Source organism: Triturus cristatus, chromosome 7 (assembly GCF_964204655.1).
Source record: "Triturus cristatus chromosome 7, aTriCri1.1, whole genome shotgun sequence".
Lineage (NCBI taxonomy): Eukaryota > Metazoa > Chordata > Amphibia > Caudata > Salamandridae > Triturus > Triturus cristatus.
The window spans coordinates 1,715,201,345-1,715,215,438 of record NC_140590.1 but is presented as its reverse complement, the minus strand read 5'-3'; the positions used below and the strand labels follow the sequence as shown (position 1 = coordinate 1,715,215,438).

Genomic DNA, 14,094 nt, shown 5'->3' with positions numbered 1-14,094 from the left:
AAGGTCAGATTTGCTGGACGAAAGTCGTCACTGTGAATGACTTAAATGTATGTAACTGCAAGGTAGTCTGACTAATGGCTGTTAGTTTGCAGCTGTCAAGTATTAAGCATATAGCTGTTGTGTAGGTCAGGATTGCTCTTGTAAGAGGAAGTCATTGGAGAACGACTTGGAGTTGGATGTGAACAGCTGGCTTTCACAGCTTTAAGAAAGAGCAGATGTCAAGAGGTGTTTTGATGCGGACACCTTTGGTTGCTGGTGCAGAGTTAGAGATGCACCTCTGAAGTGAATATACATCATAGCTTTATTTTGGCAGCAATTACCATAAATGTTTGAAATATCCAAAAAAAACGGCATTAAAAGCAAATCTAAATAGCTAAAAGGCAGTAAAAAGACTATGGCAAACGTTACAATATATCCAACATTTCCGGACAGTTAAACACACAATCGAGCAAAATACGTCAAAGTTTGCATAGATGTAAATTTATGCTCAAAGAACGCTCCTGATTTCTGGCAATTTGTAAATAAAATACAAGGTTTCACAGACAATTACATCATAAAGTGCAGATGTAAAGACTTCTCCCTGCGGCCACCCACAGGGCCTTATTTATGAGAAGTGGCGCATGGCTGCATGAAAACAGCAATACGTCACTTCTCAGGGCGCCCTCCTTGCGAAATGATGGATGCGTCATATTTACTGTATGATGCATCATGTCACAAGGAGTTACAGATACGTCCTTATTTTTAACGTATCTGTAGGCGCAAAAGTGACGGATTGCTGGGGTGTGTCTGAAAACAGACGCATCTCCAGCAATGTGTCCTTTCACATGGGGCAAGCCCCATGTGAAAGGGCCTGCGTCAGTCTTACGCCTGCTTTGAGGCAGGCGTAAGATATTGGCGCAATGAAGTCTTAGAAGTGGCACACTGAAATCTCAGGTTTCAATGGGCCACGTCTACGAGGCTGTTTGCGAGGCAACGCCCAAGCTGCATACATTATAACTGGCGCAGGTATCATGTGGCGCAAGGGTTTACAAAGTGACGCATCTGCCTAGATGTGTCACTTTGTTAATAGGGCGCAACATGGCACATTTTTTATGCCACCGGTGCGTCACAAAAAGTGACGCACCGGTGGCGTAACATTTACGCAAGGCCTCAAAAATAAGGTTCTTAGTGAGGTGATGAAGCCAATCTTTTAATAAGCCACATTCGGCCCATACATTTGCCAACCGAACTAGCATACAAGGGACAGGGATCTGAACTTAAGATTTTGAATGCAGTACTATGGCTGCATATGCCTATCTAGCGGTCTACAAATCGTTGTTAATCATCATGAAAGTCTTGGTCATGCATAAGCCGGGCAAGCAAATAAGACATGGGCCACAGATTTGTTCGCAGTGTTACAAACTGGGCATAATGAAGATGAGGCCTCTGAAGTCACGCATTTGCACGTGAAAGCTTTATGAGGCAAAGTGCCAATCCTGAATTGGAAGAAAATCTTACTTTCCATGGGAAGAGAGTAAAATATAGCAATAATCTGTGCTCAGTGGGTTTCCTAGAGCTTTTGGCTCCTGTGTCGCTGTACCATTCAAATCATGACCCTAGAGCCTGCAAGGTAACTGCACTGGTGACTCCTTGTTTTGTAGTAAAATATAGCAATAACCAGAGCTCACTGGGTTTCCTAAACCTTTTAGCCCCTGTGCCATTGCACCTGCTGCACCTTTGCAATCATGACCCTAGTGCCTGCCAGGACAAATGAGAACATTGTTTAGATTCAGTAATCTAGGAGTTCCAAAAAAAAAGGCCCATTTGCAGATGGAATACAAAATTGTGTAGCTAAACTAACAAAAAAGCTTTCATAAAAAGAGAATTTAACCATGACAAACTCTGCAAAACGAGTTGCCAGAGAGGTCATAAATAAATAATATGGAAAGTAGTTATATACATGAATGGCATGAGACTGTGGTGCATGTAAATCTGATAATTGCAAAAAATGAAAGCCATACGACAGTAAAAAGGCAAATTGCTTTCAGTGTGTGTTTGTTTATGGTACCATCAAAAATCCTCCCTTCTGATGTCAGCAATTGTTCACAGGATTGTTCCTGTGAAACATTCCTGCAGAACAGCGCGCTGATTATTACCAAATGATCGCACAGGGACATATTTTTTACATTTTTTTAATTTTGTGTTGTACAAAAAAATGAACACAATTTCAGTTTAATCATAAAAACAACAAAGAAAATAGATTTGTGTTATCTATTTCACACCTATCCCCAAAAGATTTCCCTGAGCCCCTCCCCATTCACCCACTGACCGAGTCCAAAACGTGTGTGAAGGACATTAGTTTGTGGGGGGTCACACATCCTAGCACATCACATCTTGTTAAGGGTTCATACACAGCCATTCTGGAGGAATTAAATGTGCGGATCTTCGATTCGTTCAGTGATGTGGGCCTCTGTGAGCCGCTCTGGCACTTACATCCGTGTGGACGGGTGGATACTTTTGTTCTAGGAAAACCGGATTTTCTTTTCTTCTTCGCCTTTTTTAAATAAAAAAAAAACAGCAACTTGAATCCCACAATTAGCTATGTTCATTAGACAACCATCGTACTACTTCTGAGAAGAAAGTGTCAAAGCTCCACCAAAGTCACAATGTTTATGATGGCCATCTAAAGAAGGGGGGGGGGGTTACCTGCAGAAGCCTAAATTGGAGATGAGAAGGGAACATCACAGAGGAACTGGGAAACTTTCATTGCATTTCTCAGAATCTCATTCTTATAGAAAGATAGCTGACATTTCCATTCACTATCCACAGTGTTACCCAAGTCTGCTCTTGTTTCTCCTTCCACATGGTGCTCAAAATACAAGATACCAATGCCTACACTACTCAACGGTATGTCCCTCACGTGGAATTTCATAGACGGATGTATGTAATGCCATACACTGACCAATGAAACATTTATATACAAGACAAAATAATCCAGAATATGGGCTGAAACATCAACACCTTAAACTCTATCCTTACTAACCTAGTTTCAGGATTTAAATTGACCCATGTAAAAATGTACTTCACTTCCCAAAGTCTGGATTTCTCATTCTTAAAGGTTCTACGTGGGCACTGGCTCATTCTGCAATGTCATAACCTGATTCAATCCAAATGGCATGTAGATAGTATCCATGTGTTAGGAGCCATTCTCTTAATCCCTTGAATTAAAAATGTATCAGGTTGTTTACTTTAGGAAACTTTAATTTGGTATTCAGCAATTGTTTCTTCTTTAACTGGGATTCTGAGAACCTCATGTGCTTTCTAGAAAACCTCTCTACCTGAAATCCTCAGATGCACTCAAAAGAGGAACAGGAGTGCAGGGCCCATGCTCCACATCCTTCATAATATCTACGTATCAACGAAAGGATGTAATTTGTGACAAAGCCCTTCTTACCAATCAATCCTTCAAGTGCATAATACAGCTGAATGAAACCTGGCACAAGACAATTCAAAGTTATAAAAGCCTTCACCGTATGACCACCAGCTGCCAATAGTGTAAATCTCTTCAAGGGACAAGGGGTACACAACACAAGTTTTATGTTTACAGCATCCTACCAAAAAATAAATGTTTCTCTTAATTTTTTCCTTTAATAAAGGCCTCGGGAGTTGTGTCGATCTGCATCTGGTCCATGTACTAAAGTGAAATTGCACATGGTGCAGAGTAGACAGGGGGCAGAGCAAATTTGCTGAAGCCTCTTGAAAAAATCTCTTCAGGCTAAATCTAAATTTACCGACACACTTGCCTCAAATTGTCGGAGTAAGATTCTGGTTAAATCAAAAAAGTAGGTCACACGGAGGGTTCATAAATATCCAGGGGAAGGAGACGGTTGGCAAAATTATGTACACATGGTGCATGTATACAAAAATATGAAAAAAATGTAACATTTGAGGTTAAAAAGAAAAAGTCGGCAGAAGTAAAACAAGTAAGAATTAGCAAGTATGGGAAAGGCTTGTTTACGTTAGAAATTATTCCCTACTCTCGACAATCTGGCAAAGACTATATGCTTAAGAAACAGCTATACTAGCGGAAGCAGGAAAAAGGGCATCTGTTTTCATTATCACATGCCATGTTAATGTGTTGCAAAGTCACAGTGTTGTTAGCATGACAAAACGTGAGGCAAGGTGGTCGTCATAGCTCAAATGTGTGCTATTTTTAACCAGAATGTAGCTCTTCATTTCAATTGCTTATGCAATGGTACTCACCCACATATTTAATGCACAAATATCTATAGAGAACTCTAGGAGCTTGACGCAAAAACTATTATGTACATCTTGGAAATATTAACAAAAACCGGCACTGCCGGATACCCAAAACAGTACCAAAAAAACAATAATAAAGGGGAAAAAAACGAGCCCCAGCTCCCATAACCAGAGCATGAAATACAAAGTTTAAGGAAACACAATACAACAGCCAAAGCTGAGCAAATGAAGCAGTGTGGGCGACTGTTCTATACTATATGTTTACGCCAAACAAATCAGTTAAAGTGGATGGATCTGGACTATTCACGTCACTGTGCACCATCACCTACCCCCAAAGCCAGCAATGACTGCAGTCAAATCTTTGGAAATTTTCCTCATTGTAGTGTGAGGTTGGTTGATACCCCATGTCTGCATTACAAGAGTCAAAGTCTAGAACACCAACTGCTCTAATTGCTAGTCCCCTCTCTAACATTTGCTTCAAACAATCGGCATCATCTGATGACCCTCTGCACCTATCCTACACAGTTTTTGTTTTTTGCTGCTGCCCTTTTATGAACAGTTCTTGCTCCCCATTCCTCTTCTTGGCCATACATGCTCTCTCCCACTTTTCCCCTTTATTTTTACAACACTTCATGCTTTCTTGTAGTCTTTTGTTCCAGCACCCTTCTTGCTTCTACATTAGCTTGTCTATCTTTTCTATCCCCAAACCCCTGTAAATCCTTCCCCTTTGTATGACCTTTGCAGCCACCCTTCCATCGGCTAATGTCCAAAGGTGTACTTTAAACCCCGAAGAGCATCCTCGGAAGTGTTTTGAAGAAAAAAAAACACAAGGGAGCACAGACACAGATTTTAACCTGTCGGTGTTCGCTTCAAACTGTTGTCATGAAGAATGAAAGGTTGTGTTAGAAAAGGTTATATTGCCCTGTTCCCTTGAGGGACAATGGGCTCACTGTAATGGAGATCGCGACAAAGAGGGCAACCGGACGCCCCTACGGTGCACACCTTTGCTTCCCAAACCACCCACCCCGCCTGCAGGGTCGGATCTGTCTCTATTGAGCAGATGGTGAGAGGCGGAATACTCTTTTCCTGCAGGGGAAAACGATTTTCCAACTACACATTTACATGCGCACTCTTTCACTGTGGCAGGGGACGGAAGCTATTCAAGGAGAATACAACTTAGTATGACATTACATTGCGCTGAAAGGAGGCATTGGGGCGTACCTGCATTTGTAAAATAACAGGAGGTCCTGCCATCCACACATTCTCAGAGACACTTAGTTGCTGAAAATCCAACATCTTTGTTGTTTACTTCAAGGAGGATGCTTTACAAGGCTCGATAGCAACCAACCGTCAGCCAATGGTTGGGCCGGTTTGTAAAAAATACTAGAGAAGTGGGGGCAAGTTTACGAGAAATAAACCAAACGTAGGCTTACATCCTCGCGAGTATACAGAATCAGACAGGCCAAACCGAAGGACTAGAATACCAGAGTCTGCTGGCAACCAAAAGGAAGTGCCCAGTGCAGTTCAATTAACTTTAAATCAAGCTTTCTTCATTTTTCACAGTTGTTTTGTAATGGTGCATTTCATTACTTGTTTTTATCTTGTACGGAAAAGTTTTTCAGTACTGACCTTCCCGTCCCCTCCTTCAAAGACTGACAGCCTAAACTGCAGTTTTTCTGGATACCTACATCGGACTGATTGAAAATTACTAAGCCAGGTTTTTACCCTGGGTCCATGCACTGAACATGCCACCTTTTTTTCAAAACGTTTTCCACAAGCGCTCATTCACATCTTATCTGCATCACCCTCCCAGCCAATGGTGCTGGGGAGACGTTAACTTCATGTGCTTGAAAACCTAAAACCAGCTAAAAGGATAGGAGTTGGTGGAGAGTAGAAATCTGCACAGAACCTCACTTTGTAAATCAAACTAGACTACGCTTGCTTGGGAAGCCAGGACGATATCCATATCCACCCCTGACTGCGATGCTATGCACTGGGTACCTACTCTTACCAGTTCTCATATCAAACAACCAAAGCCAACAGAGCCGATGCTTTGAACTTTGGCAATCCACAGTTCCATGCTTAGCCGGGTGAAGGAATGCTAGTAATTGAGTACAGACATGTGGGCAGCCAACAGTGAGCACCAGCATGTTCACCTGCACAGCCTGTAAAAAGCTAGTCGCTGATAATTGCACAATCTAGTGAGAACTTCCTGCTCCCAAATCTCAAACAGATGAAACCCACATCTTGGAGCTAGGGCAGAAGATTCTGAGCAGACCAAAGCATCACAGACTCTGGAAGCTACAGATTCTGGAAGGAACAGCCTTCACTCTCTCCTGATTATTCACTTACATGAAACAGAACCCAAACTGTTATAGTTAAATGCAGAGCTTAAAAAAGTCTACAAGCACAATGTTTAAAAGGTAGCAAACCAGACATTTGCCCCAGAGTTTTCTGGAACAGAAAAAAGGTTGCATCCAGGAGCATGGTAAACAAGGCCAGTACAGGCCAATATGGGTCTGATCCGGGGAGTTTACGCGCTGTAACAGTGGTGGTGCTTACAAAGTTCTGGATAATGAGTGCTCCTGAAAAATGTGTCATCCTGAGGTCATTGGCGACAATTCTTGAGGAGATAAGCAGACAACTGAAAGTGGCAGACCTTTCTAACAAGGCGTGCAAGAGACTGAGGGGAGCTGTCAGTTGCCACTGCTTTCTGAAAAACTGGTGCATCACTGAATCCCTGCAAGATCCGGCAGCACAGTGTAGATCTACACACCACCTGCAATCTCCCCGCTGCCAGAAACAAATCAACTCCACTGTCTGTTCCTCTGCAATACATCAGTGTCAAAAGATGGTTTCATTCGGACAGCTGTCCTCATACTAGTACTTAAGTGCTCAACAGTACAACAAATGGGGCATAAGCGGGTAGAAGTCCTGAAAGAAAGAACTGCAGCGTGACTGCTGAATCAGAGTCCTGCAGGAACCCATCACAGCGGAGACGAGAAGCAGGAAAAAGAGTGATCGGGTCCTTTATGTGCTAGGATATCACATAGGCAAGAGGTGGTCATCCCTCTCTTCTTGCTCCTCTCCCAGCTGGTCATCTCCAACACCACGATAGGCTGTAGTCACATTGCGAGGCTTCGACCTGCAAGCAAAGTCGCACCCATCCTACGAAAGAGAGAAGAGACATCAGCTGTATGGAGAAAAATAAGGTAGAAGAGCTGCAGGGAAAGAGGCGAAGTGAACCATTAGAAAGAAGTAAAGATCAATAATGGGGCAATCAGAAGGGATTTGCAGTTCTGGATTACATATCATCCTGGGCACGACATTCTGGAAACCATCATTTAGGCATCACCATGTGCATAGTATAAATCCATGCTGGCAGAGCATGCTGATCTATATTCACTAGCAAAACAGTCTGGGAATCTGTAGTGGCTTTTTCACCCAAAGAATATCCTTTCCGTGATTTAGTTGTTACTTCCTCTAGAACACACCTAGGAGCCCCCCTCCCACTATTAGTCGCCTCTGTGTTACTATCCCCTAGTTCTAGAGAAGTAACAACTAAATCACGGAAAGGATATTCATTTGGTGAAAAGTGTATAAAATAGGGAGGGCATATCCTTTCTATCCTGTTGACTGAAGACCTCTCTGCCTGTCCATGACCTTCTGGTCTTAGGATTTCTGTTTCACAAGCTCTGTAGTGGCACATTATTGCGAGGAATACTTATTCAGACATCCTATAATAGAGAGCGACTAACCTGACACATTTCACTGGAGAACTTCCCATTTAATAAATAATTACAAATACTATTCTGGAAATATTTTATTTTGGCACACTGTCTTGGGGAATATTTATCCAGGCTCACTATCTCGGGGATTTCTCTTTTTTCAGGGAATATACATCAATACACACCACTCTGATGAATAATTAATGTGGGCGCAGTATCCAGGAAAGGTATATGTTACGCACCCTGTATCTCCACTCCTGCCATCTAGTGTTGGGACATTGACAATGACAAGTGTTTTTTCTTTAAAGAAGTTTTTGAGTCACGGGGTGTGTTGTTACTCCATAATGTGCATGGGCAGCGACTTGATCTTAATATTTTGCACAACGGATGAGAATGTATATGAAGTGTCAAGGGAGCCTAGCATGGTGCACCATGTGTAGTGTGTGGTGTCGGATGAGTCATTCAAGTATAGATCTGCAATCGTCCCAAGCTTCTGGGGAGAAGTGTAGGTGCATGTGAATCTACAGCATTACATGCAATCAACAGATCCTTGAGGGGTAAGCAACATTTACCAATCGTGGCACGCGTGGTAAAAGATACTCATGTTCTGCATAGACTGTAAAGTCATGCCCAGCACAGCACTCGCTAGCCAGTAGATGTTGCAGATGCCTGGCACAACGTTCTTAGAACGGTTTGGCTAACCACAGACTTCTAGCAGGGTGCTTAATAAATGTGTGGTGTTGAGCAGGTGGCAGCTTTGCAGATGTCAGTTTGCAGAATGTTCCCCAAGAAAGCCATGGTTGTCCCTTTCCTAAGGGTGGAGTGTGCCCTAGGGGGTACAGGTAAGAATCTCTTAGCAATGGGATTCGACAGTGAATTCACTTGACTATCAAAGTTGCTACACCTGCCTTAGAAATGGGATGATTTTTTAAATATTCCACGAAAGCTACAAAGAACTAATCAGATTTGCAAATAGGCTTGGTCCTGTCAATGTAGTAGATAAAGCTACTTTGAAATCTAGCTTGTGAATATGGTCCCGGTCGTTCGCCTTCAGGGAGGTCTGTATTTTTGGTAGGGCAGTAATGGACAAAGCTTTTTCTCTTTGTCACCTAACAGGCATATGGTAGCCCATCTGCCTCTAGCAGAAATGTTATGCATTCCTGGTGTTGGTTTAGATTGCCTAACTCTAGGACCTCAGGTGCCAGATCACCAGGCTGAGCAGTCTAGGTGTCTGATCTGGCCATCTCTTTGGGTGAGAAGGTCTGGCTTGTTTGGATGCTTATCATGGAGGCTGATGGACATTTCCAGAAGTATGGAGTACCAGGGCTCTGTGGACCAAGTGGGAGTCACCAGGATGAGCGTCGAGGACATGTCTCATTTTACTCACCACGCATCGGGTGCAGTTGGAGAGAAGGAAAAGCGTCACGGTTCTGATCAAGAGCGGATGACTGGGCAGAAAATGAGGCAGCAGCTGCTGGAATGCCAACACACTATGGTGGTTGGGGTAGTCTTTCCCTTTAACAGCATTCAACACAGATACCAGGAAGGGGTGGATCTGCTTGGTTGGAGTTGGGACTTGCTAACATTTATGGGGAATCTCAAGCTGTGGAGCAGGAAAATTGCTAATTGTGTGGGCACTAGCCATTGCAAACTTCGGCCACTCTTAATCAGCCAACCTTCTAGACCGAAGAAGATGCGAGTGCCCCACCCCCTCCCTGATGGGCAGCCACTACTGGTAAGCACTTCATGAACACCCTTGGAGCCATTGTGACCCCCAAAACGAAGTACAGTGAATTAGTAGTGATGTTCACTTACCAAAGAGCGAAGGTACCGGAGATGGGCAGGGTGTGCCTGTAAAGGTAGGCGTCCTTGAGGGCGAGTGCAGTCCTTTAGTTGTTTTGTCAGAACAAAGGAATTACATCTTGCAGGATTTTCATATAGAAAGGTTCCATTTGGATGTATTTTTTCAGAGGCCTGAGGTTTAGGATGGGCCTGAGGGAGCCATCCTTCTTGAAAATGAGGAAGTTAAGAGTACACAACCTTTCCCTGGTAGTGTGGGGGCTTTCTCTTTTCTGCCCCTTTTTGGAGGTGATGTTCTCGGCTGAGGGCATGTTTACAGGGTGGAATGTTGGGAGGGCTTGTGAGATGTTCTAGGCCACAGGTCAGATGACTGACTGTGAAAACCCACTGGTCTCCCGTGATTTCCTCAGAGAGAATCTTGTATTCTCTCTCAACATGTCATGGGATTGGAGGTATGGGCGAGTCACTGCGTAGAAACGGAAGCCCTTTTACTGGCAGCATTTCTGACCTTTCCCCTGTTGTTTTCTCTGTATTCACCCTTGGGATAACCCCCACTTTCCTACCGTTTTCGATACGACTGTGACTGGTCTGGGGATGTAGCATTGGCTCCTCCGCTTGGCTATTTGCAAAAACGTGCCTCATGCAGCTGGAGTTTCCGGGGCATCCATGAACTTCGCAATCTCCATGTCTTTTCTTATTTTATCTAGCATCTTGTCAACCTGAGGGCCAAAGAGATGCTCCTCATCAAAAGGGAGGCTGAGAAGATGCTTTTGGACTTCGGGGTTGAAACCAGATGTGCAAAGTCAGCCGTATCTTCTGAGGGAGCGCTAGAATTTATGTCCTTGTAAGCTGTGTCTGCAGCGTTGAACGCGCACCAAATGTTGGCATTCGAGATGGCCTTGCCTTCAGACACTGTCCCTCCACCTTCTTTCTGTACTTGTCTGGGTGGAGTTTGACAAGTTCCTGCATCCCCTCTCGTGGAAACCAGTGGTACCTAGAGAGGAGTCTGACAGAAATCTGTATGCACCAGTGTGTAGCTGCCCCTACTGCTACTCTTTTGCCCACAGCATCTAGTCTTGTGCTCTCCTCACTGATGGAGGATCAGGACCTGTGGTTTTGGAGGAGGCTTCCTTGCGTGCAATGAGAACCACTGAGCCAGGTGGAACCTGGGACCAGATGCAAATGGGGTTGCTGGGTGATTCCTTATAGATTTTTCTACCCTAGGTGTCATCAACTTAGACTTCACCGACTCCTTACAATTATATGGTGCAGATTTAAGCATGCCTTTAAGCATGGGTAGATATTGGATTGTGCATTCAGACTTTGAAAGAGTGCCCACTAGGAAGTCCGCTTCTGCTTAAACCACACATGCATGTCCACTTTGTGGTGTCTAGCTGCCCTCTGGATGAACATATTGTAGTCTGTGGAGCCCAAGAGCCGTTCATATGGGTCGGTAGGCTTGTATGTACTGCCAGGGTCAGAATAAGTATATGTGGATCTCTCACACGACTCTGAGGGAGGTAGACAAGTGGTGTGCTTCAGAGGGGTGGTGGATGTAGGGGACGGGGAGGAGGCAGTGGTTGAAAACGTGGGAGATGGCTGAAAGGATCTTCCAGGGCTGCTTAATATATATATTTTTTTAAACGAGCCTTCTCTTATGAAGTGAGTGTGTCTGAGGGCATGAGCAGAGGAGGTTTCTCCACGATATTTCCAGAGCCGCTTCGGCTTAGAGTACAGTTACTCCCGCATTTTGGCAGTATCAGTACCTCAAACTCTTTGGCTCTGGCTGTCGAGCCAGGGCTCACTGATGGAATCGTATTCCGGGGACAGGTAGATTGCATACATCATGGAAATCTGACTAAATATACTTGGAGTTTCACTGGGGACAGTGTTGGAAGGGTGCACATTCCATCACCTCACTCTGGTCTGCATTCTCTGGTGTTAAATGTCGAGGAAAGTATTGAAGTCCCCAAGGGTGCAGGGAGGCCTCCGGTGTGGGCATCACATTAGATTGCCACACTAATATCTGCAGTCAGACTAAAAACATGCTCCTGGATGACTGAAGTTTTATTGGACAAGGGATACATAGGTGTGCTACTTGTCTTCCACATAGCCCAAACCTTGAAAGGACAGGTACCAACATTGCCGCCTGTATTACACCAAATGCTTAGGTTTTATTGCTATTAGGCCATTTACTCAAGAACCTCAAGACTACCCTTTTCTGCTCCCTGTCCAATAAACCTGCTCTTCATTCGGCCCTATCAATCTTTGACCCATTGACCTTTCACCCATCCTCCTCTCCTAATCACTCTTGAATCCTTCTCCATTCCAGATTCTGCACTCGCTTGCATTTAGAGGACCTTTAATGTGCTAGCAATGATGGTGGTATCTGCTCTTTATTCCTATTGGACTGTTTAACAGCATTCAACATTGTTGACTATTACACTACTGAAAGGCTTACAGAAACCTGTAACCATGCCCTCTACCAACCTTTCTTTTCACTATTTGTAGTCACTGAGTTTTGTGGCATCAGACAGGTCTCTCCTCTTCCTCTTTTTTCAACTTTACTTGCACTCGTATGGATTCTTGGCATGCAACATGACAGTCAGTATATGCCAAGGGTTAACAAAGACATGTTTTCCTCCTGGCGTCCATTCACATTTCACCACCAAGTTCTTGAAAGATTGGATGAACAATAATGAGAGCAATTGAGCATCTGCAAAATGGAGGTATTTCTTTTTTTTTTTTTTTTTTGAAACCGTTTATTACAGAATCCAAAAAATATACAAAGATGGGCCTACAACCTTCAGGCCGGCCGCTAGCAAACAGAAGGAGCATATAATACAGACAGTAGAACGCACGCTGCGGCAGAAGGGAATTCACAGGAGTTGAAAGAGGCGTTGGCAGCCACACCATCCGGACCCCACACGACGGTTTCATTTTTATATAAATAACAACAAAAAAACAAGTCCACAAGGCAACCCACAGTCGGAAACAACAGCATGTGCTCCCCTAGGGGGGGGACCCCACCGATCCATAGGAATATCGAGGAGGGGAATAGGTCAGGACGGGGACTAAGTAGACTCATTGCCCAGAACCGGGAAGACAAACAGGCTAAGGAGACGGGGCCGGTGACGGATCAGGCAGTAGCGGCGGGGTACAGATTCCCCCACGGTAGGCGTTCCAGGGGCCCCATACTTTCACCCATGTCCCAGGCTTACCTCTCGCAACATACACCACCTTTTCCCGAAACATACACCAATCCATGTTGTCCTTCCACGCCGAGACAGTCGGCGACCTCTGGGAACCCCATAGTTGCGCAATGTCACGTTTGGCCACCATATATCCCAGAGTCGCCCACCACGTCTGCGGCACTGAGTAGTCGGTTGGCTCCCCATACATTCAAAAGACATCTCCTCGCCTCAGGCAACAGCGGCACATGCGTAACTACCTGCAAAACCTCATGCACACCACGCCAAAATGGAGGTATTTCTAATCAATATCCAGAGTTACCAACCTAGCAATGCAAGTGCCAGAAATACAGTACACCAGCCTTTATCTGCACATTACTGTTTGTTATCTCTATCCACTACAAGTGTCAAATGCACTAGCTTCCCTCATCACTTGTAGGGATCACCACCACAGCACAGGCCCTCGATGGGCTGCTTGAGCACAAATTATTCAAATTCAAGTCCCACTGTATCACCAATAACGTTTTAAGATCGTGAAACGGGTTATTACCATTTTTTTTATCCACCTCTCCAGAGAGTTAACCTTTTGCAAGGATTGCTCAGTATTCCCTCCTATTGAAATTCCTGCACTAACATGAGATGGCATAATGGACGAGATCTTTTCGGCAAGTAGCATGCTACCCTGGAACCCAAAAATGATTAGTGGTGAATTGGTACAGGGAGAAATTTAATTAATTTGATAGTGGAGGGATAGAGGAGGGAAGGGGGCAGAAAGTGTTTTTGGGAGATAATAGTGGTAGGAGGAGGTTTGAGATGAGTAAAGGGGAGTTGAATGGGAGTGGGGGGGGGGAAGAGTCAGAGGAAAGGGTTTAGAAAGGTCTGTTTGGGAGATTTTAATAGTAAAAGAGGTTTTAGATGATGCACGGCGGGCAGAGGAGCGACGAGTCTAGAACAAGGTATTTTGGGGATCACAGTAGTAGAATGGGGTTTGGGATGAGACAGAGTGGAGGTAGAGGATATATTGAGAGAGGTATAGGGTGAGAAACAGTGTAATGCATTGGAGAGAATAGTAGAATGAGGTTTGGGATGAGTCAGATTGGAGATAGAGGATATGTTGAGAGAGGTATAGGGTGGGA

At 44.3% G+C, this 14,094-nt stretch overlaps 1 protein-coding gene across 1 annotated transcript in view; it reads right to left on the bottom strand.

The window, feature by feature from the left end:
• Window positions 1-3,222: 3,222 nt before the first annotated feature.
• Window positions 3,223-14,094, bottom strand: part of M6PR (mannose-6-phosphate receptor, cation dependent) — a 109,961-nt gene continuing 99,089 nt past the window's right edge. The window contains exon 7 of the mRNA XM_085619934.1: window positions 3,223-7,407. Coding sequence (XP_085476060.1) covers window positions 7,285-7,407 — 123 coding nt within the window. The 3' untranslated portion in view covers window positions 3,223-7,284. The remainder of the gene's footprint in view (window positions 7,408-14,094) is intronic.